The sequence below is a fragment of the Pundamilia nyererei genome, unplaced genomic scaffold (assembly GCF_000239375.1).
Source record: "Pundamilia nyererei isolate P.nyererei 1_Seehausen unplaced genomic scaffold, PunNye1.0 scaffold00118, whole genome shotgun sequence".
Lineage (NCBI taxonomy): Eukaryota > Metazoa > Chordata > Actinopteri > Cichliformes > Cichlidae > Pundamilia > Pundamilia nyererei.
In genome coordinates, this window is record NW_005187519.1 from 1,059,066 (window position 1) to 1,087,009 (window position 27,944).

General features: G+C 42.2%; 3 protein-coding genes across 8 annotated transcripts in view; 2 read left to right on the forward strand and 1 right to left on the reverse strand.

Annotated features, from left to right (window-relative positions):
- The window catches only part of LOC102214433 (oxysterol-binding protein-related protein 11), a 16,646-nt gene extending 5,786 nt beyond the window's left edge, over positions 1 to 10,860 (forward strand). The window contains exons 7-13 of the mRNA XM_005742244.1: positions 1,010 to 1,155; positions 1,283 to 1,423; positions 3,640 to 4,102; positions 5,469 to 5,655; positions 6,409 to 6,591; positions 6,671 to 6,824; positions 7,180 to 10,860. Coding sequence (XP_005742301.1) covers positions 1,010 to 1,155; positions 1,283 to 1,423; positions 3,640 to 4,102; positions 5,469 to 5,655; positions 6,409 to 6,591; positions 6,671 to 6,824; positions 7,180 to 7,236 — 1,331 coding nt within the window. The 3' untranslated portion in view covers positions 7,237 to 10,860. The remainder of the gene's footprint in view (positions 1 to 1,009; positions 1,156 to 1,282; positions 1,424 to 3,639; positions 4,103 to 5,468; positions 5,656 to 6,408; positions 6,592 to 6,670; positions 6,825 to 7,179) is intronic.
- Positions 10,861 to 13,741: 2,881 nt separating this feature from the next.
- On the forward strand, positions 13,742 to 17,803 carry LOC102214724 (high-affinity choline transporter 1-like). The gene is made up of 8 exons (XM_005742245.1): positions 13,742 to 14,108; positions 14,274 to 14,387; positions 14,654 to 14,809; positions 15,251 to 15,399; positions 15,541 to 15,684; positions 16,357 to 16,510; positions 16,837 to 17,051; positions 17,137 to 17,803. The coding sequence occupies exons 1-8, from the start codon at positions 13,904 to 13,906 to the stop codon at positions 17,659 to 17,661; spliced, it is 1,662 nt and encodes a 553-aa protein (XP_005742302.1). The 5' UTR covers positions 13,742 to 13,903; the 3' UTR covers positions 17,662 to 17,803.
- A 1,141-nt stretch (positions 17,804 to 18,944) lies between these two features.
- Positions 18,945 to 27,944, reverse strand: part of unc80 (unc-80 homolog (C. elegans)) — a 64,448-nt gene continuing 55,448 nt past the window's right edge. For all 6 annotated transcript variants that reach the window (XM_013913171.1, XM_013913169.1, XM_013913170.1 and 3 more), the window contains 8 exons: positions 27,640 to 27,819; positions 27,393 to 27,540; positions 25,494 to 25,550; positions 24,393 to 24,471; positions 23,456 to 23,561; positions 23,099 to 23,119; positions 22,644 to 22,858; positions 18,945 to 21,815 (listed from right to left, as the gene is read on the reverse strand). In XM_013913171.1, coding sequence (XP_013768625.1) covers positions 21,288 to 21,815; positions 22,644 to 22,858; positions 23,099 to 23,119; positions 23,456 to 23,561; positions 24,393 to 24,471; positions 25,494 to 25,550; positions 27,393 to 27,540; positions 27,640 to 27,819 — 1,334 coding nt within the window. In that variant the 3' untranslated portion in view covers positions 18,945 to 21,287. The remainder of the gene's footprint in view (positions 21,816 to 22,643; positions 22,859 to 23,098; positions 23,120 to 23,455; positions 23,562 to 24,392; positions 24,472 to 25,493; positions 25,551 to 27,392; positions 27,541 to 27,639; positions 27,820 to 27,944) is intronic.

Sequence of the window (27,944 nt, forward strand, 5' to 3'; positions counted from 1 at the left end):
TGCCACCTGTCAATTGTAGTTTTGACGTAATTTTGAGTCCCTCGTGGTGCTTTATGGTCAAAATCACCTGCTACTGTGGTACTGAGTCGTCCCAAACACTGTCCCTCTGCACCACCTCCATCTTATCCCTTTATTGACCAACCCTTTATATTTACCAGTAAAATTGACCATGGGTTCAATAAAGGGTTAAATAAATTCTATATAAACTCAAGTTAAATTTTAAGTTCAGTAAATACATGATGTTTGGGAAGTGGGTGTTAAATATTTATGTCTCTACTGGGCACGCAATCCTAAGAACAAATCATAGTCTTGCTCATGCAGTGTCTGCACCCAATCTAGGCGGTTAGTTTGGCCGGACACTGGAATTATTCTGCATTATTGATGGGGTCACCTGTCCCCGTTCGTACCACCTGTCTCGCTGGTAATTGGATCTCAGATGGTTAAATATCCATCCGCAGCACCTCGAGGACAGCTCTGTTTTTAAGCTTCACATTAAAAATCATACAGTAAGGTGAAGGAGAGGAGACTCGCTGATCTTTTGTTAAAATGCCGGAAAACTCGTCCCACTTTTTCCACAGCGGATCTCGTTACTCGATGTATATTTCATCAGGCCGGACTCGCCACAGCAGCCAATCAGATTAAGTCTTCTGACGCACAAGGTGAATTTGAATTAGATCTGTCCTCTGCTATACGTACTTTTAAAGGGGGCGGAGGGGGGGGATGCCATACTGAGAGGGTTTAGCCAATCGGGGTGGGGGATGCTTCCAGAGTATCCTGATACCTGTCTTCGCGGAGGAGTTGGGTTACACTCTTTTGGTCGACGGCAGCTCTCTGAGGAGCAGAAGCTCTGCCCGGTCAGCTGCAAGGCGATTGCGGGGCACCGTGCGGTAAATGGTGGGCCGAGCTTAGCGCTACCTGTGCATGTAGGGGGGCCTCGGTCGGGTGGGAGGGAGGGGTAGGACCATGAGTACCTCTGAACCTGCACCTGTGCACTCCCCGTCCACTGCAGGACCCACCATTGAGTGGCTGGAGCCCAAACTGCCCGACATCCTGAAGAATGGCAGCAGCTCTCTGGGCAGCTTCGCGACAGGTGAGGGCCCGCTGGAGGGGAACCACTTGGAGCTCAGCAGCCCCGAGTCCTGCAACTTCTCCGGGGTAAGACCGGGAGAGGTTATCTGTGTCATGCTTGTTGCAGTTTTCTGTTAATGCTCTGTGAGACTGCCTCGTTTTAAAATCAGTCATACAAAAAACCTTTAATTTCTTCCCTCCTCTCTCCTCACAGGAACAGGAAGACATAGATGCAGAGGATGAATTGGAGGACTCCTTTACGGACAAGGAGGAGGACCTGGGTGCCGTGGAGGAGGAACGGAGCGTCATCCTACACCTGCTGTCGCAGCTGAAGCTGGGGATGGACCTCACGCGGGTAGGTCAAGTTCCCATATCAGCAAAAACAATCCCTCTGAGACGCCAGCACGAACGGGTCTTTGATAAGGCTCGCTTGGCTGTAACAGAGGAGGATTTTCCCGGAGCGAGAGGAGTTTCTTGTATCAATAAACACAGAGTTCAAAGCACATTGCGTCACAGTGAGGCGTGAAATGCTGCCAAGATTCCCTTCTGATTGGTTTTGAATGCAATTTCACAGAATTCTGGTAAAGAATAAACCAAAATGAGGAGTTCACACCATGTTCATCTGCAGCTAAATAAACCATTTTTAACAGTGTACTGATACACAGTTAAAAGTATGTGGTAAGATTGTTCCACACGTATTTCAGCCTTGACTCAGCAACTGTTACACAGAAACACTGCCTTTCACTTCTTAGGTTGGTTTTTTTTTTTTGTTTTTTTTAAATAAATCCTCCTGTGCTTTTCATGCATCATTATCAAAAAAACAAACCCTGCAAACTTTTCTAATGTAACACAAAAAGATCAACATCATTTACTGCAGTCATTGTGTCCTGATCAGTCCTTATGGTCCAGTAACGGTCAAAGACGCTGATACCAACCCGGCCTGGTGTACTGGTGCTTTGTAACTTAGCTGTTTAACAGAAAATAGAAAGAACTATGGCTTAACACTGACATGTTGGTTATTGCCTGCATCTGTTGTGAAAAAGTATCTGCCACCTTCCTGATTTTTCTTTTTTTGCATATTTGACAGACTTGCATGTTTTAAATCAGACAAATTTTAATATTAGACAAAGATAATCTGAGTAAATACAAAATGTAGCTTTTAAATTCTTTAAATCATTTATTAAGGAACAAAAAAGTAACACAGACCTACCTGGTCCTATGTGGAAAAAGTTATATCCCTATAGTTTGGTCATTTTGCAGATCTAGTGACAAAACATTTGTCCCAGTGAAAAAGCAACATCCAGATGAACAATATTCCTTCCTGGGATGAGAACTGACTTTGACTGACTTTGTTTCTCAGCTGTTTCTTTAGATCGTGGCCTGATGTGTTGCTTTTTGAGATCTTTTCGCAATATTTTTGTGATTTTTTTTTTTTTTTTTTTGTGATATTGTATCGATACAGGGACAACAAATATTTATCTTGTTAAATAAATTAAAATACTCTTGGAATACTAGGAACAAAAGGGATCATCTCATGCACCATCATCCAGACATAATGTTAGCTAAGCAAACTAACACATTATCCAACATTGGGCGCACTTAGCTTGACAATTCAGATCAAGCTAATGGCTGAAAAGGACAAACTCCTTACATCCACCAAAGAGAGAAAATAATAATCAGCGGCTGCCTGGTGATTAAGTTGAATTTTTCACATTGTGCAATTGACTGTAGCTTGTGGTGATAATCAGTTGCCCAGAGCTTGAGGGTGTTGCACAGTCATGACCACGTTTGATCACAAAGTGATTGCGCAGGTCGCCTGCACCTTTGCAGTGTGACTTGACCGACTGCAATCCCTCTGAGAGATTTCAAAGGTCTTTAAATAACTGCTGTCTGATTTATAAATGCAGACAGATTGCCTACATTTCGCCATCAGTCTGAATGAGTCTTTGTCATTGAGCACAACTCGAAGGGACTCGACTCAGCTGGCCTGTAGAACAGGAAGGCTGATCAATGAAAATGTAATTGTTAAATGTCAATTTCTGTCTATGCAGACAGCAACAGATATTTGTCACAGTTAAATGCTTATTAAATATCAGCCTGTGATGAGGCTGATATCTAGTAGCACAGTGCTGTATTCAAATTAAAGCCGCCCATGAAAGTAATTGAAGCTGTTTAAAAACCACATTTTGAGGCAGGATAAGGAGTCATGGTTGAAGTAAGCTCCTCATTCTTGGTAATTAGTTGTCAAGGACACGTGCTTAAACACCCTGACCCGAGGCTTACGCTGACACTCTTATCTTTCAGTGTCAGTTTGTTCCCGTAGTTCGATATCCTGCTCTTGAGTTTCTGATTTATCTCATGGGTCCGATGGCTTACCTCAGCTGGAACTCTAGTAAACACCCCATGATCCGCAGGGTCACGTCCTGTCTACGTCTTTTCACTTCCTCATTGCACTATATTTTTCTGCCTAACCTGAGCTAATTTAGAAGCATCCTCAGACTCAGTTTGTTAATGCAGTATGTTCCAGAAGATGTGATTTAAAATCTCTTCTCTCGTCCATTTTACTTGTAGGTGGTCCTCCCCACCTTCATTCTCGAGAAGCGCTCTCTGCTGGAGATGTACGCAGACTTCATGTCCCATCCGGATCTCTTTGTGACCATCACAGACGGCAGCAGTCCGGAGGACCGCATGGTCCGGTTTGTGGAGTACTACCTCACCTCCTTCCACGAGGGCCGCAAAGGCGCCATTGCCAAAAAACCCTACAACCCCATCATTGGCGAGACCTTCCACTGCTCCTGGAAGGTGCCCAAGAGACCAGACGCCTCCAAGGAGCCTTCACAGGGAAGCCCCGACCCCACTGCTTCCAGCCAGGACTCCTACCAAGTGCGCTTTGTGGCGGAGCAGGTTTCCCATCATCCCCCTGTGTCTGGTTTCTACGCCGAATGCCAGGAGAGGCGGATGTGTGTGAACACACATGTGTGGACCAAGAGCAAGTTCATGGGCATGTCCATCGGGGTATCGATGGTGGGGGAAGGTAAGGCAGCACAATTTTAAAAAAAACTGTGTTCTGCGAGGTTGGCAGCAGGAGTGGAAACACGAGCTGTTTTTACACATAGAGCACATGTAGGAGGCCCGCTCACCAGGTGTAGCTCCTCTACACTCTCATTCACACAGGCTTTGCTGAATAAAGAGAGAGTGTAGAGCATTTATTGTCTGATCTGACTTCTCCCCATTTTAATTCTCACCTGCACCTCGATTGGATGTCTAAAAAAGTTCAGGGGCGCGCTGCATTGGAAACATTAGATGTTTTCACACATGAACTCGAGACGGCGTCAGCAGAATCAGGTTGGCTTCTTATCTAAAGTTCTCACTTCTCACGTGTAGCAGAAAGCAAGAGATGGCCCGCCTCAGATGTGTTTTCACTGCTGGAAGTAATCTGTTTGGCTCAGGTGGAGCATGCTGAGTTCTGGCAAGTTACCTGCTCTCTTCTCACGTGCACAATATCATGATGTGTGCTGTGGAGCTGGCAAGTCGCTATCTCACCTCCTTCTGATGCACCAGAGCTCGAGGCCGCAGTGCCAAAAAAGCCTTTCCATACACAGCTGTAACTGACAATAGAAGTGAGGTGCCCCCAACTCCCTTACTCCTCAGTTTGGTTTTAGTTTTATCTTAAAGCCCTCTTATTACCAAAAGCAGAAGTGTAATTAATTTAGGACTAAATTCTGGTGTATCAGGTGTCATAGTTGGTGTATATTCTCATTTGACTATTAATGCATTTCCTAATAAAAGTATTTCTCTCTTGTCCTTGTTAATAAAAATGTAGGACAGGACATGTTTGTACTTTACTGTGTAGGGCCTCAACCACAGAAGCATCTCTGTCATTTCCTCTGTCACCCAGTACAGACAAATAAGGGAAGTGTCGCGGTTGTGCGTCGGTAATGTGCAGAGTCTGTGGACAGCTTTGCAGACTGTCGTCTACATGCCGTTGCTGTTTACCGTCACCAGGTGGCAGCATCAAAATTAGGTGGTACAGCCGACCTGTGAGATCCAGCTGCTCTTGATGTTGTTTATCAGTCAACCAGCTGCTGAAAAGAACAAAGTTAAAACCATTTCCATCACCATTTGACCTAAACCTGCCGTCATCCTTGTTGGGCTGCAGGCTCCTTTTGACCATTTCTGCGGTAGGGCTGTTGCAATACTAACATTTCAGACTTGGTTGAGTATTTTCCTGGATATTTCTATCATTATTAATACCACAGGGTGGAAAAAGACAAAAGAAAGATTCGACTGTATTCTTATTTATTGTTGCTGGGTAATACATTACATAGTACACCCCTCATATCTCTTTGTTACAACTGGCAGAAACCTTGTAACTCTTGTTTCTGTATTTATTCTTCCAGGTTGTCTGTATTTGCTGGAGCACGATGAGGAGTACACCTTCACGCTGCCCTGCGCCTATGCTCGCTCCATCCTCACCGTTCCCTGGGTGGAACTTGGCGGCAAAGTCACCATCAACTGCGCCAAGTCGGGTTACTCGGCAGTCATTACTTTCCAGACTAAACCCTTTTATGGAGGCAAATTACACAAGTAAGTCTTAGTTTTTATATCCACAACAAGAAGTAAAAGAAATGTATTTAATGTGGTTGCAATGATTGTCATTATATCAATATATGTGGTTTGAATCGTATCAGATTATGAGCTTGTGTTCCTTTTTGCCCATTGGGATCCATTTTCAGAAAGTTATGTTGTTATGCTGATGATGCTCAATTTTATTTACCACCAAAGTGCAACAACTTCCAAGCAGTTACTGCTTCGTTTCTTGGAAAACAAAAAAGTTTAACTTCAAACTGAAAAGCAGGAAAAAAAAAACAGAGGTGACCTTATTTGGTCATTGAGACGATGCTTTCATTCATTCAATGAAATGTGCTCTCTAAATGAACCGAACTTGACTATGTGACCAGGTGAACTACTAGCAATACTATGACAGTATTCAATTTAATTCAGTTTTATTTATATAGCACCAAATCACAACAACAGTTCCCTCAAGGAGCTTTATGTTGTAAGGTAAGGATCCTACGGTAATATAACCCCATGACCAAGCGTTTTGGCAACAGTGGGAAGGAAAAACTCCCTTTTAACATTTAGAAACCTCCAGCAGAACCAGACTCTGGGAGGGTCGGCCATCTGATGCGACTAGTTGGGGATGTTGGCAGTAAGACGAGTTTTTGATTGCCAGTTCTGCAGCTCTTTAAAATAAGTGTCCAAGATGGGCGTTCATATCTAAACAAATCCTCAAAATTGCATGTTTGTATTAATTCGGTCCTCCTACCACACGTTTAGGGTAACAGCAGAGGTGAAGCACAACTCCACCAATGCAGTGGTGTGCCGCGTACAGGGCGAGTGGAACGGCGTCTTGGAGTTCAGCTTCACTAACGGAGAGATGAGGGTGGTCGACGTCACCAGGCTGCCTGTGACGAAGAAGCACGTGCGGCCAGTAGAGAAGCAAGGACCGACTGAATCCAGGTCAGATGAAATTGAAGTTGAAGGAGCCAACTTGCAGTGTATTTAATAGCGTTTGCTGAAACATTTCAATCCTTTGCAGGCGCCTGTGGCAGCACGTGACCGAGGCTTTACGGCAGAAAGACGTCGAGAAAGCCACTGAGCATAAGACGGTCCTCGAGGAGAGGCAGCGGACAGAAGAGAGGCACCGTGTCGAGACAGAAACCCCCTGGAGGACCCGATACTTTGACAGAGAGGTGAGCAGTGGTGATTTATTAGGTTTCTGCTGATACAGCAGCTGGTATTTACTGCATAGGAAGTCATATTGAATCATATAACTGCCACATTGAAGATCTTACAACTTATATACACAAAATATTTGAATTGCATGATTTAAAAAAAAAAAAAAAAACTTCTCATAGGAGTTTCCACACATTAGTTTGATGCCCATTGTTTGGCAAAAATGTTGAAATCAAATACTTTGCAGCCTCAACTTAACAGTCTGGTGTTTTGTCTAACTTTATCAGGGTAAACAATTATGCCATCTCACTGCAGACGCTTCATTATCACTGATACGTGATGCCACACTGACTCTCGTCTCTCCTCCTGCAGGGTGAAGGTTGGGTTTATCACAAGCCACTTTGGAAAAACTCTACATTCAAATCCTAGTTTCTTCAGCCCTCTCCTATCTTGGATGTTGATATTGTAGATTCAGGTGTGTGTGTGTGTTTGTGAGTGTGCCGGAGTGTGTCTGCGTGCACACACGCATGTGGCCGTTGGTTATGAAATGACAAGCATGACCTGCACTGACGTACAGACGAATGCGACGCTGAGGGGGGAGAAGGACCGAGACGGCATGACCGAAGGTGTTCTCGAATCTCTCACATGATGTTCAGGAAGAGTACAAGTTTTTGTACTGCAGATTAGGTTTTTGTTTTAAATAATCTAATGTCAATGAAAACATATTCTTGTACAGGTAATGGTACTCTATTTACACAGCCTTAAGATGATCTGATGAATGATACTCTGTTTGGACTCGGATGATCCGCCTGGATATGGTTTCTTCTTCTTCTCCTCTTTTTAAACTGTGGTCTAACCTGAGGATAAAGGGACTTTTGGTGAATATCTTCTTTAAATAGGAAAGAAAATCCCCAAGTAACTGGAGAATACATCTCATAAAGCTGAATCTGTGTATTTGAGCTGATAAAACAGAAGTCATTCCCTCTGTCACTGGATGTATTTACTTACTCGTGGTGTTTTGATCTGAGCAGTACAGAAACATTTAGTGGATGCCTCCCAGAGTAATTATTAAACGGGGCAATTTCCCAGAGTATATACATAAAATAGCACATTGAGCAGTGCTTACAGAAATTTACGTACTTTAAAATGACAGATTTAAAGAAAAGTACTAAAAATTAAAAAATAACGGCATCTGAATACTGAACACTAAATTCACTCACTGTTTACTGTAGACTGCACTGCGTTTAATGTGTTTACTCTCATTTTATACATTTATTTATCTTGTCACTCTGAAGGAAAGGCCCCAGTCATATAGGCCTAGAGACAGGTTGGCAACCTGATGGCAACCACCAGTTGGTAGGTGGTGCTGGCAGTTGCAAAGAAGGTGCACTAGAACTGCTTTAGTTTCTAACATGTTGCTTATAGTTTGCTTGGAAGGCACCAACTTGTCTGCAAACACTTTGCAATGGCTCTCTGAGCAGTAGTGAAACTATGAAGAGTGCAAAACAAGCCTGTAATAGAGACCGCTCACCCTCAAGGTGGAAGTTGAGTCCTTTAAAACATGTTTTCAGTAATAAGGCGTACTTTTACTTTGAATTTGAACGGTGTCTATTTCCGGTTTGCATCACATTCCCAATTCGTAGTTTCACTCCTGCTCAGAGAGTAGTTGGGAGACTGTTTGGATAACACCCAACGTTTCTTTGCACCAACTACTCACGACCTTTCACCGAAGCAATAACAAAGAGGTTATTGGTGCCAGCACCCTATATCGCTTTGCGATCAGTTTTACCTTGCAACTGCTGGGAACCACTCCCCAAGCAGTTTGGAAATATGCCCCCCTCCCCCAGTGATGAGAGGTTGCCTGGGGTTTCCAGGTGTGCGTAAGAAGCCTAAGATGACCTTGGTGGCATCACTATGACTCTATTAGGGTTTTTTTTTTGTTGTTGTTGTTTTTTAAATCATAAAATTTAGTTCAAGCTCCCCTTTAAGCTGTAAGCAGATCCATCTTAGGGTTTGGTGATGGGTAAAATTCTCCAACAGTTCCAAATAGTTACCGTGTCCAGTAGTGGGTGCTGTGTTTGTGCAACAATTGCTCAGTAATGCATTGTGCCACGAGGTTTCCTTAACATCAACCGTACATTTCCAGAGGGGTGTACAACAAAGCAAGTTCAACAACCTAAAAACACGTTCACAGATCATCTGTTGTACTAATCAACTTTGTTAACTTTCGAACGTTATTGGATTTCATGACTTAAATAATCTGATATATTGGTTAGTTTTTCTTGAGATTTCCCTAATGTTTGTTATGTATGATTGTTTATTAGCCGTTACTAAGGGCATTGCAGTTCAAAAATAATCTTGTTTTATTGTCACAAGTAATGGATTACTCTGTTAAAGTCTGCTTGGAGCAGTTGGTTATTGTTTGTGGCTTCCAATACGTTGCCAGCAGGAAGTTGCAGAGTGCCCTCTGGTGGACACACAACATCAACCCCTGGCAAGGCTGAAGGGTGTTTCTCTCATTTCTTTCTTCCCTACTTTATCACGTTTTCATTTTAACAGTTATTAATGGCAACAGATTAGCACATCGCTGACATTAGCTAATAGCTGAGATGAGCCAATAGCTAAGATTAGCGCTGCTCTGAAAATAACCCGCTCCACACCAGGTTGTTTGGCATAAATAAGGTTAGCACGTTGTTAAAGCAGGCCATACAAAAGGCGTCATACGTTTTGTGATTTGGTGATTTATCCAGTTTGAACCCCCCGCACACACACGCCTTTGTGATGCTGAAGACATTGACTTTAGGCTAAACTTAGCTTGTTATCCTTTCATCTTGCTTCATAGTACACCCCTCAGGTCTGTACAGCAGAAGGAGGCACCACCTTGTGGCACTATTCAGCAATTGCACTTTACAAGCTAAATAATTCTCAAGACAGACCACTAAAAGAACAAAACTTGCACATTGACACTCCCCATTGTAAGTGCTTAGTAGTGCATTCGTGAGCAACTATGATGCAGAGTTTTAGGTAAGTAGGTCAGACCAAAAAACAGTGTTTTAAAAGAGCTAAATGAGCACGTAACCAGCCAACATGTACACTGAATTTAACGCCAAGTTTAGTCAGTGTACGCCCTTGTTGATGATCACTATAAATTCCTTTAGAAACACAAAAAGTTTCCTTTCAAAGCTTCAGCTCTCAATTTAATGCTGAATACTGTTAATATTGATGTGGGTTTTGTTTTTGTTTGTTTTTTTGACAAGTTCACGTTGCTGGAACAGCATGTTGTAGACTGAAAATTAGCTAATTTAATTAAATAATTAAATGATTCAGTCGCAGGTGAATGCTTCTTAAAAGGACAAAAATGCTATGCCACTCTTCATGTCTTTTGCCTTTTTTCTTTGTGGTTTTGCAGTGTTTGGAAAAGTCCTGCAGCATGATAGCAAACTCAAACTAAATTTCCTGATGTCTGTTGTGAAAGCTTTTAACCAAATTTGCTTCCTTTTGTAATGTAAATAAATATTTTCTTTAAATGTGTGTCCATCCCCGAGCTTGCCCTTCTTATTTCTGGAGTCACTTTGAGTACTTCATGTTCAATCAGTGTTTGTTTTCCTCTTTGATTCCACTCTACCGTGCTGTGATATATACATGATATCCTGTATGTATCGCCTCCCTGCTAAAGCAACACGTTCTGAGAGCAGAAAGCCACCCTGCCATTGATAAGCTACCCCCTTCAAATCTCGGTGCCTTATGTAAACTCTTCATGTGCGTGTGCCGTCCAGCAAGGAGCACGGCACTCATCACCTACTTATCTGACCGATGCAATGATGTATGTATTGTTAACGTGTGTTTGATTTCTTTTTCTTTTTTGTTTTTTTAAAAAAAAATCAATGCTTGACGTCGAGACTTCGACTGAGCACTTTTACTAACGGTTTTGACATCCTCCTAGTTTTTGGATTCTGCTGGTTGTCTCGCAGGTCTCTGAAATGCACTGAAGGAAACCTGGTATGGGAAAAAATGGATGTGTGAGATAATCTAATAAATGGTGTATCACTTGTATGCTGTGTCTGGTTCCTCTACTCATCAGCATTATTATTTATGTGAAAAAGGCTGATTTTAACACATATTGGAAGCTACACCTGCACAACTCCAGAGTAGTTTCCCTTTTAACAAATGACCAGTACTATGCTGTGAAATCAAGTCTAGGAACTCATCAGCTTAGCCTTTGGCTTGGAGTTTCAACTCTACTCAGGACATCAACTTAAAGGGAGCTCTATTACACTCATATCCAGCTCCATTGTTGGACTCTACTAGAGTGGCTTTGCATGATTAACTGTTCAAAATAATCCATATTTATCACATTCATGGCCTTTATGCAGCCCGTCAGTTGATCCTGCCTGAAACGAGCTGCTCTTTCTCCCTTTAAGCCAACTGTTTTGTGATTGGCTGCCCCTCATAAGCAGAAGATTTGATAGCACATGGGTGGAGCTTCTGTACCCACAGCCAGAGCTGTGAGCCTGGTATGACCATATCTTCTGTCATTAATCATATATTTTCTAAATCTGTGCCATCACAGTAGTTAAAAAATCTGAGGTTTTGATTACACTGACACTGACCTCATTATTTGAAACTCTCGCTATGTTAAATATAACATCCACCATTATAACTGTACATATATGCACTCCTGTGAAAAGCTAACTCCACCCTCTCTGCTTCCATAGATGGTGAGTAGCTGAACAAATGCACTTGATTAACTGATTGTCAGCCAGCATGAGCACCCCTGTAAAAGCAGTCTTTCCAGTAGTGAACGTCCCAGTAAATTCACCCCAAAGTAAGACCATGTTCAGAGAAACTACAAAACTTCCAAGAGCTGCCGCTGAGACTCTACAGGCCTCAGTTAGCGTGTTAAAGTTCAATGCAGCGCGATTAGAAAACGATTGATTAATTGAACAAGTATGGCTTATTTGGAAGAGTTGTCAGAAGACAGACTCTAAAAAGATAAATGTTATATTTTAGTTTGCTGATATTGCCCTGCTGCCCACGGGGTTCTAGGTCTTAACACTCGCTTGCTCAGACTTTGACTAAAGCCCATTTTGGCAGGATATTGTGTAGAATCTATGACGACGCTAGCCCTGAGTGAAAGAGAGACAGCTGACCTTGAACTCAGCCACAAGAAGTCAGGTATTTCAATAAAATACACAGTCCCCCACAAGGAAACCCACTGTGATGGAGCTCTGTGAAGAGCCGACACAGCTTCTTTACCCTGTGAGATTCAGCAAGGTGCAGCAGGATTTGCAGGTCTGTTTATTCAGACTATTCCATCATAATCATACCATTAATGCGAGTTATTTGCAAATCAGTTTATTTTTTCTGTTTATTAATCATTAAAAACACGTTAATTTTAGCACATGTATGGTCTGCATGACCTGCAGTGTCTTTGCTTCTTGCTGACGCAGTGTGTATCAAGTCATCAGGGTTCTTATCGAAGCATAAAGTTTTTTGTTTCTCAAATAGCAACTGTGTTGCACAAACGAGAGCCAGAGGATGGTGAAACACGCGAGTCATACATGAGGACGAGGCAACTATCTCAGCAGAAGAATGCCAAGGACACTTGAGAGATATGCCGGTAATAAAAGACTTTTACAAAAAGTTCACAGTGTGAAGTGTGTGGCAGACTAACAAAACAACTTCAGAGTTTAGTTGCACATTTTTTCCCACAGTTTGCAGTAAACAAATATTATTTAAGGGGATTCTGTTATTCTTCTTTTTAATCTCTGTTGTTTTGGTCTTGAATTAACTCGAGCCGCTTTGTGTGAAAACTTGGATTTTTGACTCACTCAGAAGTAACTCGAAGTTTTGAGTTGTGTAACTAAATTGATGATAACTCAAATTGTCAACTGTCAACCCTCTGAAAGTTTTTCGTATTTATTTATTTACTGTAAGTGCTGGAAACAAGCATTCATAGCTTTAGGTATGGTTCACAGTTTAAAATAATCCTCATTTATCTTATTCTGGGCCTTCGTTCTCTATAACAAGCAGTTTAATCCTCTCCCTTCAAGCTCATCTTCTTCTGATTGGCTGCCCTTCCCAAGCTTTGTTGTTCCTGCTGGCATCTTTGGCACTGGTGCTCCCCGTCAGCAGACAACAGAAAAAATCTTCATGATTCCTTCCACCTTGATGAGAATCCCAGTCCCAGACACACTGAAGCATCCCCACAGCATAATACTCCCACCACCATGCTTCACTCTGGGGACAATGTTCTTTGGGTTGTACACCTCTGCCTTCATTCTCCAAACATAAGCAGTGTCTCTGTGGCCTAACAGCTCTAGCTTTGTCTCATGTGCCGATGTGCTTCCAGTATGCATCATAATCGGGTTGTCCTTAGCATATTTCAGTCTGGCCTGAATGTGTTTCTTCTGCAGAAGTGGTGTTTTTCTCAGTCTGTGCAGGGTTCTAGTGATTTTCCTACAATTCCTGACTTGGACAAGTCATTCACAAGTGTCTTGGTAATTGTTCTGAGATCTTTAGACACATCTCTCACTAGTTTTCTTTCCAGTCTTTGAAATCTTTTGCTTCTTACCTCTGTTTGTTCTCAGTGGTTCTCAACGAGTTTCTTTATAACTATGTATATCCATCTCCTGCTTTGTGAAGATCAACAATTCCTGTTCTCAAGTCTAAACTGATTTCTTTTGTTTTTAACATGATGCTTTGAGCAGTCATAGCTTAAACCCTTGCTGAAGTTTTCATACTGTGAAGATAATCCTTACAAGCTTAGAGCATTACAAAGCACATCCTTGGACAGCAGTGGTGCAGATGTGTGTACGCGGGGGGTGGGTGGGTGTGTGTGTGTGTGTGTGTGTGTGTGTGTGTGTGTGTGTGGTTGGGATGGGGGGGTCTGATACAGTCTGATACAGCTACACAGTGTGAAGAAGGTCATCAGTCAGACCCTCCCTGTGGTGAGCAGCGAGCTTCCTTTACTCTCCTCTCCCTGCGTCTCACTCAGGGCCTCCGTCACAGCTGAAGAGCAGCTTCTATTGCTTCTATAACCACCAGGAAAAGTCTCAGCAGCTCCAACTTATCATTATTATCATTTTAATTCACGATGGCTCTCCATATATCTGGTCTAATAACGATGGTCATCTTTTATTTGTTGGTGCTGGGGATTGGGATCTGGGCTTTTTTGAAATCTAAGAAGATGGAGAAAAATTCAGCTGGTGGACAGGTGGAAGTTTCTTTTTTGGCTAATCGGAGGGTCACCTTGACAGTGGGCGTCTTCACCATGACAGTGGGCGTCTTCACCATGACAGGTGAGTTCACGTAGAAGTGTGTGATCAGTAATTTGGTGCTAACCTCAAACACATTTTGCTTTGTTTTTTTTTAATGAAACAATATCTGTTTGCTTTTATAAAAGTAGTAACTTGTACCATGAATGTGAGACTTGTGTGTGCTCTGTCTTGTATGATCGGCTGCAGCTACTTGGGTTGGAGGTGCCTTTATCATTGGAGTTGCAGAGAATGTTTATGACCCCACAAAGGGGCTAATCTGGGCTCTCATTCCTCTACAAATATCAGTTTCATTCATCATCGGTAAGAACCTCTTACAGAGGAGTATTTACCTCCAAAAATATGCCTAAAATGGGCTATTTTCTTCAAAATAAGATCCACTCATACAGGATATGTCCTTATCTTCTATCATTACTTAAGATTTTTTTCTTAACTGTCCCCTTCTCTTAAAGGCAAATTTTGAATACCTTGACATTCCTCAGCGATCACTAAACTCTTAACCACAAGAATCAAACATAACCTGAAATCTAATTTCTGCACTGCTTTGATTGTTGTCTCTTTTGCTAAAGGTGGTCTGTTCTTCGCAAAGCCGATGCGGGATAAAAATTACATCACCATGATGGATCCCTTTCAGAGGAAGTATGGGACAACACTGACCGGGCTTCTCGCCATCATCCCTTTCATAAGTGAAGTCATGTGGGTTCCTGTCACGCTGATTTCCTTGGGTAATATAAACACACAAACACTTCCTTTCAGAAGTGTTGCCTAAAGGTGCTTTTTGTAGTTACCCTGCAGAATTTAGCCAAACATTTTCACAACCAGGGGGCAGCATTTTACCAGTTACCTCTAAACTTCATATTTTAAATACGGTTATATCCTCATAAGGATTTGCCCACTTAAAGAGCGTATTCACCAGTAACACTGGCTCGCCTGCAACATCTAGTGGTCCAAACTGGTATTACACAAAACTACAGCATTCAACTTTAGTTGCCGTCTCTTCAATACAACACACAGGTGTTCTGTTTTTTTTTTAACTCTTATTTTGTTATTTTTTGGAAGGTTTTAAAACTTCTAATTGCCTGTATTTGCCATGAGTATCTTTAAATATTTATAATGGTCAACATGATTTTCAGAGGTATCGATTATGTGTGTTTTTCTCCCAACAGGAGTCACACTTTCCGTCTTTTCCGATCTGCCCTTAAGTCTCTGCATCTGGATCTCTGCTGCGGTGGCCATCGTCTACACAGTTCTTGGAGGTCTCTATTCAGTTGCTTTTACTGATGTCATCCAGTTATCACTGGTGTTTTGTAGCTTGGTGAGTTTAATGTGACAACACATAAACAAGACTGCTTTTCCAACACGCCAGAGGTAAAAGTTATCTCTCGCAAGAAAGAGTGCACGTTACAGTTGAAGCAGATTCGTTTCTCAAAAGCTTTACTCTGTTTTTTTTTTCCAGTGGTTGTGTGCTCCCTTCGTTCTGGCGAGTGATGTCTACACCGACCTCCGTCAAACAGCTTTCAACCACACATTTCAGGCACCCTGGCTCGGCCGCCTTGAGCCTGATGACGTGTGGATATGGATCGATAATTTTCTCGCAATGGTGAGATGACATAACAGTAACATGTTTCTAATGATTTAATAAGATCTGAAGTCCTTGAAACCTTATATTAAAACAAAAACATTGTATATAAAAGATTATATCAAATAAAGTTGATATGTCGCTAATAAACAAACAAATTGAACAAAAAGGCTGAAAAAATAAGAGGTACAATAAAAAAGAAACAGCGGGAGGAACATTAGGTTAACTGGCAAGAGGTAAATAATGTGATTGGGTATAAAAAAGTCTCGTTAGGCAGAGTTTCTCAGAAGTAAAGATGGGCAGAGGTTCACCAATTTCCAAAAACCTGTCTACAGATTTCAGAACAATTTCAGAAAAATTTTACTCACGTAAAATTATGAAAACTTTAAATCTCTCCTCATTTACAGTGCATAATATCATCAAAGGAATCAGAAAATTTGGAGGAATCTCTGTGCGCAAGGACAAAGCTGAAAATCAATACTTGCCCTCAGGCATTTTGAGACATCTACATCATGAGTGTGATTTGCTTTTAAACTCTTGGCCCTGTATATGTTTTTATTTGTTAAAAACAAACTGTGAGCAATAAGTTCTTATGCTGGTAATTACTAAAACACAAGAAAATCTCTCGGTTTTAAAAAAAGTATCTTAAAAAAAATGAACATAGTAGATTGTGGGCTTGCTCTTTGTTTTCAGAGTGTTGGAAATTTGGCGTTTCAGGACTTCTATCAGAGGACACTCTCCTCCAGCTCCACGGCCACGGCCAGAATGATTTGTTTCATAGCGGCAGGTGTGGTCATTGTTCTGGGAATTCCACCTGTGCTGATCGGAGCTGTTGCAGCATCAACAGGTACACCTGACGTCTTCTTTCTTCCGGCTAAACCCTTTAGTTGTCCCCACAGCGGATCATCTGCCTCCATTTCACCCTTTTCCCTCTGCACATCATTTACTAAAAAAAAATTCAAACACTACACATAAAACTTAACTAACATTCTTTTTACTCATCCAAATAGTTTTCATAGATTTTATTTTGAATTTATATTTTATCTGGCAAAAAGGGGCTTCCATACACGATGAGCCTTCAGCAGAATGATTCAGATGATCCAGAGACCAGAAAGGAGCAGGACTCATATTTCAGTAACTTTAAACATTATAATGTTTCCTCTTATGCTTCAGACTGGAACCTGACCTCTTATGGCTCACCTTCACCCTATGAGCGAGGAGAGGCTGCCATGGCGTTGCCCATTATCCTTTTGCATCTTACCCCCACCGCTGTTTTCGTTGTCGGCATGGGAGCCATCGCCGGCGCTGCCATGTCATCCACTGACTCGTGCCTGCTGGCGGCAACCTCCATCTTCACCACCAACATCTACACCCTCGTTAGGCATCAGGTAGGAACAAAGTCGGTCAGAATGCGGAGTTCTTAAAAGTTTGTGTTGATATTTTGGGAAAAATGAGCTTTGGTGTTCTGTTTAGGTATCAGAGAAAGAGCTGCAGTGGGTGATCCGCCTCTCCATAGTGGTCGTAGGGACTGTAGGAACCTCACTCACCTACCTGGACAGCAGAACGTTGGCCTTCTGGATCCTCAGCTCTGACTTGACCTACACCGTCATGCTCCCCCAGCTGATCTGCATCCTCTTCATCGGATCATCCAATGCCTACGGGGCTGTGGCAGGTTACGTTGTTGCCTTTGTGATGAGAGTGCTGTGTGGCGAGCCGGTGTTCAACCTTCCCGCCATCCTGCGTTTCCCTGGCTGCTCTCTGGAGGATGGTGTTTATGTGCAGCGCTGGCCTTTCAAGACCACTTGCATGCTGTCCTCTCTGGTCACCATCCTGGTATTTTCTTATGCGACATCGCTCTTGTTCAACAAGGGGATCCTCCCAGAGAGGTGGGACCTGTTCAGGGTGAAGACTCAAGAAGAAACAGCACCAGCAGATGGCGCCAGACTCGGTGAAAATGATAAACATGCATCTGAACCGATGTTGGACACAAGATGCTAAGTTTATCTTTTTTTCCTACATTTTCAAGTCTTCAGCACTTCTGCTATATTAAATGATGCACATTGGTAATGGCAATGTTGCCTGATTTCTGGATTACTTTTGTTGTTATGCAAAATAAAATGAACAAATGCCTTTTACTTCACAGCTAGTTAAACATTGTGTTTACAATTACCTTGAGTCAGAAAACAATTAATCCCCACCAAGCTGCTTAGAGCACATTTTACATGTTTTTTTTTAAATCATTATTTAAGAGAAATATCTGCTCTGCTGTAACAGCAGCATATTTGTGTATATCACTATTTGTGTGGGTAACTCCGTATAACAACCACTGCTAATAATGAACTGATTGTTAGTTAAACTTGAGTAAATAGCTATTTTACTGTTGACATTTCAATAATAAATATTTCGTACTAATCAGTGGGCATGTTATACTTTAAATCTGTTTATGTCATTAAGTTGTGCAATATAAAATTCCATACTGTGAAAAAGTTTGCCCCCTCTCTGATTCCTCATTTTTTGCACATTTCTCACGCTTATGCTATAAATTTTAATATCAGAGAGAGGTTAACCAAGTAAATTCAAAGTGCACTTTTTAAATGATTGCATTTGTTAAGGGAAAAATACAATGACCCTGAGAGGTTAAACACACTGGAACTTAAAAAAAAAGACAACAGTAAACCACAATAGAAGTAGAAAAAACTCAGCAAAAGTCGAATAAAACACGAAGGAAGTAGAAAAATAGAAGAAAATATCACAACACGTAATGGATGTGTTTTTGGGGACACAATAATGTGACGGACCAGCTACGGAAGTGACAGAAACCAAAAACAAGTGTAGGCTTACAGTGACACAGGCTTAGAAGAAGCAGAGGATTCATTGATGTTGTGAGGAATAAAAAGATGAACATAAAGTGTTTTAAACATATGATTAATATAATAGTGTCAGTACGTTTTCCATTAGCTGTTCATTGTCAGCTCGTCTGTCACGTTATTGTCTCCCCAAAAACACACCCATTGTGTTCTTGATTTTTTTTTTTAGCTTTTGCAGCATTTTTATATTATATATGCTTTTATTTTCTTATGTCGCAGTGTGTTTGACCTCTCAGAGCTACTGTAAAAAAAAAAAAGAAAGATACCTGACCCTATTTAAAAAAGTTGTCAGTCATCTTGCTGAGCTATTTTCAAAGCAAGAACTGAAAATGACAGAAACCTCCATTTAAAACCCCCAGACAAAGCTGAAAAACAGTGTAAACAATATCCATTTATTTAGATATTTAGGAAATATTCTGATATAGTGAAGCTTTATTATTTAATCTTTGCACAAAGAAGACATCATTCGACACAGACATGTTACATTTAAAGGGAGTGACAAACCCAGCGACCCTCAACAATAAATATGCCGATGCGTCTTTACACTCTAGGCTTGGCGTGATATGCATTTAGAAACATCAAATGAAGAATTTGCAGAGCTGCGTGGATTTAGACGACACAACGACAACCCCCTTTAAGAAATGCATCATTCCCTCTGCGTAACTTGAGTCTCTGCGTAACCAAAATGATTACATAATTTTTCACAAATCATGACACAGAAAAAAGAAAGACAAGCAGCCAACAATAAAACACTCACAGTGCACTGGTGTGAGTTATGGCACGTTTTGTCTTCTGTGACCTGACAGCACACAGAGAGGTTTGAGTGTGGAGGCCACAGCAAGCAGCTGAGTGTCACGAACACGGCAGACAGAAAACAACCTGACGTTACTGCGGGACTGTTTCAGTGGATACTCCTGGAGGTATGAGGTTCTCAGTGGACTAAATAAACCGATGTATGCAGACGTCTCTGTTAAGGCATGAAATGAGAAACGAGGTAACGTCTATCTACTGCATCGTCACAGTTGCAATAAAGATAAGAGACATCCCGTCCCCACTGCTCTGAATAGAAGACATCACAGACGCAAACAGAACAGCATGACCAACACCAGGACAAGTGTCTCTGTAAATATTATATGCCTTTTTCTTACATATATAACTGCTATGTAAAGATACAGTCTTTGGTCCCAAATAAAATATTGTGCACAACATACACTTTAGAGTTAGAGCTGAACTCAATGAGACAATGGTAGGACATTATGACTGCATGATGATGGCGATAGCACAACCGGTGTTGGTTTATTTATCTACCGGTGAAGCCGCAATCTACTGCCTTCTTCCTAAAACTAACAAACAGATAAAACACATTCAAATGTAGTGTCTCTACATTTAAAAGGGGAATTGGTTGGTTTTTTGCTGTGTTTCCACAGCCAGGCCCCAAAGATGAAGCCTGGGATGACAGAGGCTGTGGGAGGGTCTACCATACGAAGTTCCTGATTGGTCACCATGATTTTCTCTACAGTTATGGTGCACACTGTGGTCCGTGCCATAGTCTCTCCTATTCCTGCAGCCGTTACAACCCTTGCAATCCCTCCCATCTCTGCAACCCTCACAATTCCTACAACCCCTCATATCCCTGCTACCAATTTCTGCAATCTGTCCCATTCCTCCAACTACTGCAACCCCTGTAATCTCTCACATCCATGTAACTCTGTCAATCTGTGCAACTGTGGATTTTTTCTCTCCTTGTAAAAGTGAAAATACGAGGTGCATATACATGAACACAAAGGTCGCAACTACTTCATAAGCTGCTGTGAGACTGTGCTGTAATACAAGGAGCACGATTAGACGGCACAACATCTTCTCACATGAAAAAGTCATGTGACCATGTTTACAGTTTAGCGTTAGCCTTTCAGATTGCATCCACGCTAAAACCACAAAAAGTCTAAATTGTGTTGAATTTGTTTCGGTTATCCTGTTGAGCGTCTCTGATTTATCCTAAACTTTTATTTTTTTAGCAGAGTTGATGGAAAAGTTTTTATCCACGTCAAGATGTTTACTTTACAAACATCATCACTTAACAAAGCACTGGACATGACGGAGTTTAGCTGGAAACGCATGTATTCGACTTTATGAACATTTTGAAGTGCAAATGACAGAAAAAAAACATCTCTTTCTAAAATATAAAATCTCATAGACTTCTGGATTACAACATGTCATACTCCACTTCTATGTGATTAAAATACATATGCTTTGTTATATATTTATTCCCTTTACTCCATTTCAAATAAAGGTGCTAAGATAAGTCACTCACTTTATCTTTAGAATGGCTCTTTATAACGTTTATACAAATCTGCACCACATCACATGTTATATCATCTCTTTTTTCAATATAGACATATTTTCTATTTTAAATAGTCATTACTGAGTTAAATAATCCTTTCTCTTATCTTAAATAGGTATTTGATATCATTGCTGAAAAAACATTTCTGCTCTTGGTGAGGACCAGAGATGAGACCTTATGTCGATTGCTGCTGTAACATACATTCAGCCCTCAGTCTGAGGACAGAGAAGATAAGAGAGTGACTCTGATTTGTCATATTTCAGACAGAGGAAGGAGTTTTCTTCATTTAGGAGACGTAAAGTCAAAACAGTCCTGTCCTTTCAAACTGTTTAAGACTTTCAGTAAAACCAAAAACTTTACTTTTTGTGTTTTATAGAGCATCTGGATAGAAAAAAAACATCCATCCGTCACCTCTCTCACACGTGGGACTCATCCAGGTCCAGGTCGACGGGTGAGAGGGGGAGGGGAGAGCGGCGGGGCGACCGGCGGGGGGGAGGAGGGGACAGCAGCGGGGTGAGAAGCGGGTTCTCGGTGCCGTCGTCCTCGCTGAGCTGCAGCAGGGTGTCGCTGCGCGGCAGCAGGGCGGTTGTGTCCTCGTCCCCGGGGCTCTCTCTGATCCTAGAAGGCCCCGGGGGTGGTGGAGGAGGAGGAGCAGCAGCAAGATGAGTTGGTGGTAATGGAGGTGGCGGCGGTGGACCCGGAGCGGGTGCTGTGCTCAGCACTGGGAGTGGCGGTGGAAGAGGAGAGGAGGTGCGGGACAAAGGGAGAGGGGAGCAGGTTCTGGAGAGGGGGAGAGGGGAGCAGGTTCTGGAGAGGGGGAGAGGGGAGCAGGTTCGGGATGGGGGTGTTGGAGTGGAAGGCCGGGAGATGGATGGGGGAGGGGAGAGGCTGCTGCGTAGCCCCCACTGCTCTCTCTTCTCCTTGCTGCTTAATGCTTGAGGGACCTGTGCGGGAATACACCTGCTCCTGTAGTTTAGCTTTTAAAGGGCTACTTCACACATAAATGACATAAAATTATATTTTTATCTCCTTAAAATTAGAGGAATAGCTGCAGATGGTCATCATTCTGGTTTGAAGGCCATAAAGGCGTGCCACAGGGCTCAATACTAGGTCCACTCACTGGCCACTTTGTTAGGTACAGTTGTTCAACCACCTTCTAGCACAAATATCTAATCGATCAACCCTTTATATTTAAGCATGTACACATCGTGAAGACGACTTGCTGAAGTTGAAACTGAGCGTCAGAATGAGGAAGAAAGGTGATTTAAATGACTTTGAATGTGGCATGTTGTTGCTGGTCTGAGCGTTTCAGAAACTGCTAAGATTTTTCGTAAACAACCATCTCTGGAGTTTTACAGGGGATGAGCTGAAAAACAGAAAATCATCTCAAACTGAGTTCTCTGTACTCAAACGGCCCCCATAGTCATCAGATCTCAATCCAGAGCACCACTGGGTTGAATCTATACCACAAAGAATTAAGTGGTTCTGAAGACAAAAGGCAGTCCGACCCAGTACTAGCAAAGTGTACCTAATCAAAAAGCTGGTGAATATAAATCAGTAGATACTGCTACAAAAAAAAAATAGGATTTTTTTAGTGAACCAACTATGTAAGTACTTCAATTGTATTGTTTATACCACAACATGACATGGTATAAAACATGGCGATGGTAAGAAGAAGATGAAATAAATGTAGGTAACACTTAGTACTATAGTTTTATTTATTTTATTTAATGTCCACAGCATTCTGCATTTCCTCCTTCAGCTGGTCCTACCTGTGCATTTGTAGGTCCGTGCAGGTCAGCCAAGATCATGGCTGAAGAGGTGGGGGGTACTTCCAGGGTTGGGGACTTTGATGGGGCAGGACTCGTCCCTCTGCCTTCGCCCGGTGGGTCCACAGTGCTGGGAGTTGGAGGCTTGCTTGCCCCCGTGGATGCCTGCTGGCCTTGATTCTCTGTAAAGGTGACTGACCTCTTTTGGTCTCCATGCGCTGTGGGTAGACATGCATGCGCACGTGGTCAAAACAGAGACGATAGCGCCAGCTAGCGACTCGCTAACACATTAGCACCACCAAAGAGAGTAGAGGCAGGGAGGGGATGGGAGAGGGGGAGGCAGGGGATTGGGGGGGTAATGCAAGACAGACATGCAGAGCGTCCTATTGGGTGAGGTTGCAGATAAAAGGGACGAGCCGTTGCAGGGTGGAGAGGAAGGGTTACGAGTTGTGTCTCACCTTCACAGTCCAATAAAGTTTCTTTATTTCGAAACAAAAGCATGAGACAGAACAGAGTGAGAAGAGTCAGTCTGGTGGCAGGTGGTACAGCAAACAGCATTGGAACAAACACAGAGGTCGTGAATGGGGAGGACGGGTCAGTTCAAGTCAGCACACTGACAATAAATGAAGTATTGTTACAGGTATAAGTGTTTGTAAGTCTGGATTTGGTTTGTGTGCTTGATCTGAAGTGCAGGGTGAGTTTTGCTGTTACTTTTAAAGATAGTCACGCATCCTGTTTCAGAGTTTTAAAACACATGATGCGCTTTCATCATCCCTCATCTAAGAAAAGACAGATGAAAGCATGTGTGCTGTTACCCAGTGGTTTGTTCTTGGGCTGGATGCTCCTGCGCGTTGTAGAAAGCCTCGCTCCAGATCGACCGCGTGGTTCGGTTTTTGGAATGGACAGCAGGGGGCGTCGCATCTACGGGAAATTTAAAGAAAATCCACAAGATGGTTAGCCTGCCCACTGTATTGTAGCGCCTATGTGTGATGTCTTCCTCGTCTTTTTAGTAAATAAAATGCTTTTTAAAAACAGGTTTATGTAACACCTGCAACGGGACACAACCCAAGAATGACTGAATTATTTAAAATAAATACATTTCCACATCTATTTAAAAAATAATAATAATGATTTATAATAATAAACATGAACATAATACAGAAGAAAGTTCTATATATTATTAAAATTACCACAACAGTGATTGTAACTATAACAAGCTTATTAGACGTCTGAAAAACATAAATATATAAAATAAAAAATACATTAAAATAATATAAATCTACATTGCTTCAAAGACTTTGTCCTTTTTATCCCCACATTGTTGAAGTATTTTTAGGGTGGCTTATTTTGATAACTTGATTGATAATCAACCCCGACTGTTTGCGCAGACGCCACTCCTCCCTGAGCCTGGTTCTGCTAGAAGTTTCTTCTTGTTAAAACAGAGTTTTTCCTTCCCACAGTTGAGCTCTTGCTCACAGGGGCTCGTATGATTGTTGGAGTTTTGTGTGTTTATTTGTATTATTGTATTGGTCCTTACCTTACAATATAAAGCACCTTGAGGCAACTGTTTTTGGGATTTGGCGCTATATAAATAAAACTGAACTGAAGTGAAATCCTTTTATTTTATGTGTGTGTCTAAAAATACTTTTAAATTCTATTTTCTTGTAATGTATTTGCTTAAATGTGAATTAAGATCAATGCCATCAAGTTACATGGACACATGGGACACATGAAAAAAGGTGATGTCCACACCTGTCTGAGTCCTCGCTTTCTTCCTAACGGAGGCTGGATCAGGAGGTTCTGACCTGGTTCGCTCTGCACACTGGCCACCCTGATGCAGTCAGTCATAAAGAGACACACACACACACACACACACACATTCACGCGCGCACATTCACGCAAAACACACAGAAATACGTCACCATAAAGGGACTGAAAAGCAAAGATTACCCAACCGTCGATAAACGCAACTTTGATCACAATAAGATGTCACTGCTACTCTACCCATTCACTCACTACACAATACACACAGTGTGCTACAAGACACCCAATCACAGTACGGAAAAGAATAACAGTGCTGCCATGATTCAAACACTGAAAACACAACAGGGGAGTAGTAGGGCCTGGAGTGGCAATCCTGACAAAGCAACTTGTCTCGTTTTTTGTGCTACAAATGCCCCTGAAACACCTGAAATGTCCCCATCTAACCATGAAACAGTCATACGGCATATTTAAAGTTAGCTTCTAAACAAAAAACAACAACTAAAGTGTCCATTGTTTGTATTTTTTTGTGTTGCCACCCCAGTTCCCTCGTGCCCCTCCAGATTGGTATCCACAATAGGACGCCCAATTTGATAAGCGAAAAGCCTGATAGACACGTAAACAGTATGAAACACCATGGCACCGATGAGAGGCTGACTTTAGTGATGGCACATTAACTGTAAAGAACCACAGCTAACAGAGAAAGAACAGAGGCAGAGCTCCCTGGCCCCAGGGGCTCTGAGACCCTTTTTAACATATTTTTTTTTGTAAAAGGGGGAGGGGGCCTGGTTAGGATAGTACAGCGGATGAGCTGAGAAGATGAGGGTCAGTGTGGAGCTCAAGGGGAAGTGAGGGGGGGTTAAGGGGATAGAGACAAGGCACATTAGACCCACACAGAAAGAGATAGAGACGGGTAAGTGGGAGGTGGGGGGGCGGAGGTGTGACTGGCCGAGGCGATTTGATTCGATGCGGATGAGTGATCAACAGTGAGGCGGCCGATAGAGGTGGCCGTCCTGAGGTGATGCCCCTCCCAGTGGCAGACAGATGCAAGAATGCACCAACGGGACACAGACAGAGAGAGGGCCACTGTACCTAGAGAGGTTACCCTCCTGCAGAAGACCCTGGGACTCATCTAGCACATTGGGTTCACTGTAAAAAGGGGGGCGAAGCGGGAAAATGGGAGTTTAGGGAGTGTAGTGAGATCCATCACCACCCTGAGCCCCTTCCTTAGCAGGGTTTATATAAGCCAGGGTGTTTCCTCTAACCAAAAGTAACTAAAGGCAGAGCAGACTTGATTTTTAACATTCTTACCATGAAACAGAGTCTTAACACTGCTTAATAAAAAACATGATAAATCAACAGAGATATACATAGATAAATATGACTGTGGTTGTGGAATATGACTGGTTGATTTCTCGTCCATCGGTCGGCTCTACATGTTACATAATAAACAGGAAAGAGTTGAACATTTCATGAAAGCTTCTCTGAAAACAGAAATAATCTCATTAGTTTAACCAGCAGGATAGAAGCACAGTGGTTCTCAAATATGGCTGTGAAGTTTAGACACTTTAGCTTTTTGTAGTCAAGAGTCAACGTATTTGAGAGTGAAGCTATCAGCTGATTTTTTTATTGGTTAGCAACCTGCATTCATAGATCGCAAGTGTAGAAACATATTAATAAAATCCTGGAACATTACAAGGGAGATGTACGTCAGGCACTCAGGAGCCTTGATTGTGAAGCATAAACTCGCTGTAAGCCTCTGACGTCTATAACTGACGACATATGTTTCAGTTAGAAATTTGCACTGTAGCTACACTATGTGGTAAGCACAAGCCCCTCTAAAACTGCACCAAAACCTATGCAGGATTAGGACTTTTTCAGGGCCCCTGAAAAAAATTACTGGGGGGACAAATGTCAGAATTAATCTCCTGATTGACTGTTTTTGTAGAATTCTTTGATTGATCTAAGAAATCAAACTTCTGAGATTAATGTCAAAATTAATCTCATGACAAAAAGTTATATAAAAATGATTACTATCTTCTCAGAATACTGAAATTATTGTCAGGATTCAGACTTTTTCCACTCAGAGTTTTGAGATAAATGTCAGAATTAATCTCGTGACTAAGATTAATGTTCAAATTCTGACTTTTTTCTCTGAATTCTGAGAACAAAGTCAGAATTAATTTTTTTCTTCTCAGAATTCTGAGGGATAAAAAATCCAAAAGACACTCCCCATTTCTTATTAGTGGCCCTAACCCTCTTCTGCAGTAACCTGATGTGTACCTCCCTAATGTAACTGCATGTGGCACCGATGTGGCCTGTAACTATTGTGATCAGCACAGCTGAATCCAGCTAATGTTTTGCCAAAGCTTTGTAATTAATAAATGAAAAAGGAACAATTCTTTTCTGAATATAAGGAATACTAATCATAGCATTAATATAAGGACTCACGAATGTCAGTTAACTCCTGGAGAGAGACTGGTGAAAACACTGGATGGTACAGGGGGGGAATTTTGTGACCTAGTGACAGCCTGTAACCATTTGCTGGTCAAGGAAAACAGATAGTTCAGAACAACTGGTTTCCAGGTGACTGGTGCCTTAATGCAGGTTAAACAGAGCTGGTCACTGTAGGCCTTTTTACTCCTTTGTTTCCTGTTATAAAGCTGGCTGTTTGATCATGCAGGATCTGCAGTTAGCTCTATTTTTCAGCCCTTTTGTTTTCTCCCTTTCACTCGGTCTGACATCGCCTTTTAATGGCTAGTGAGATTATTTCTGCCTTCACACCATTTCATCTTTACTTTTCAAGTACAGGAAAAACAACTTGCATATTGCAGCTAACAACTAACTACCAAACCACCATTTTTTGTTTGTTTGTTTTTTAACCCATAAAGACTAAACAGATTGAATTAAAAAAAGATTTTCACTGAACTAGGTGTGACTGTTTTACATAAGTGCTTATCTGTGGCTCCCAGGTTCAGTGGGAAATGTTACCTGTGGCTGGGCAACATGGTGGTGCGGGGGGCCTCGGGCTGAGAGGCCGCCGAGCCAGTGGCGTGGCTGGAGAAACGGCGCTGTGACATCACCCTGGGCATGAAGGCTTCGTGCTCACTCACCACGCTGGGAATGCTCATGGAGTCAACTGCAGCGAGAGGAACGTAGAGTGGTGAGTTCACTTTAAAGGAAGTGAACAGGAATGAGTGAGAATAGCTGGTGAAAACAAGGGAACAGTGTTTCTGACTCTCTTCATCGTCCTCGTCGGTACGGCTGAGCGTGTCCTGTGAGGGCTGCCGTGACGGTTGGCTGTCCTGCTCCCAAACTGTTCCAGTGCCTGTGTTGGACCGCGACATTGTGGCCAAACTGAGGCGGTAGGCTGATGTGGAGGTGCCCACCGTGCTGATGGATGTCTTGCCCTGATATGCTGTGGGGTGGGAAACGCCATACGTGACTGCAGAGTTGATAGCTTCTATTTGAAAACACTTACAGGACAAGTTCACCCTGTTTATCCGTCTATATTACTGATTCCTTTTACGTGGACATTTTTTA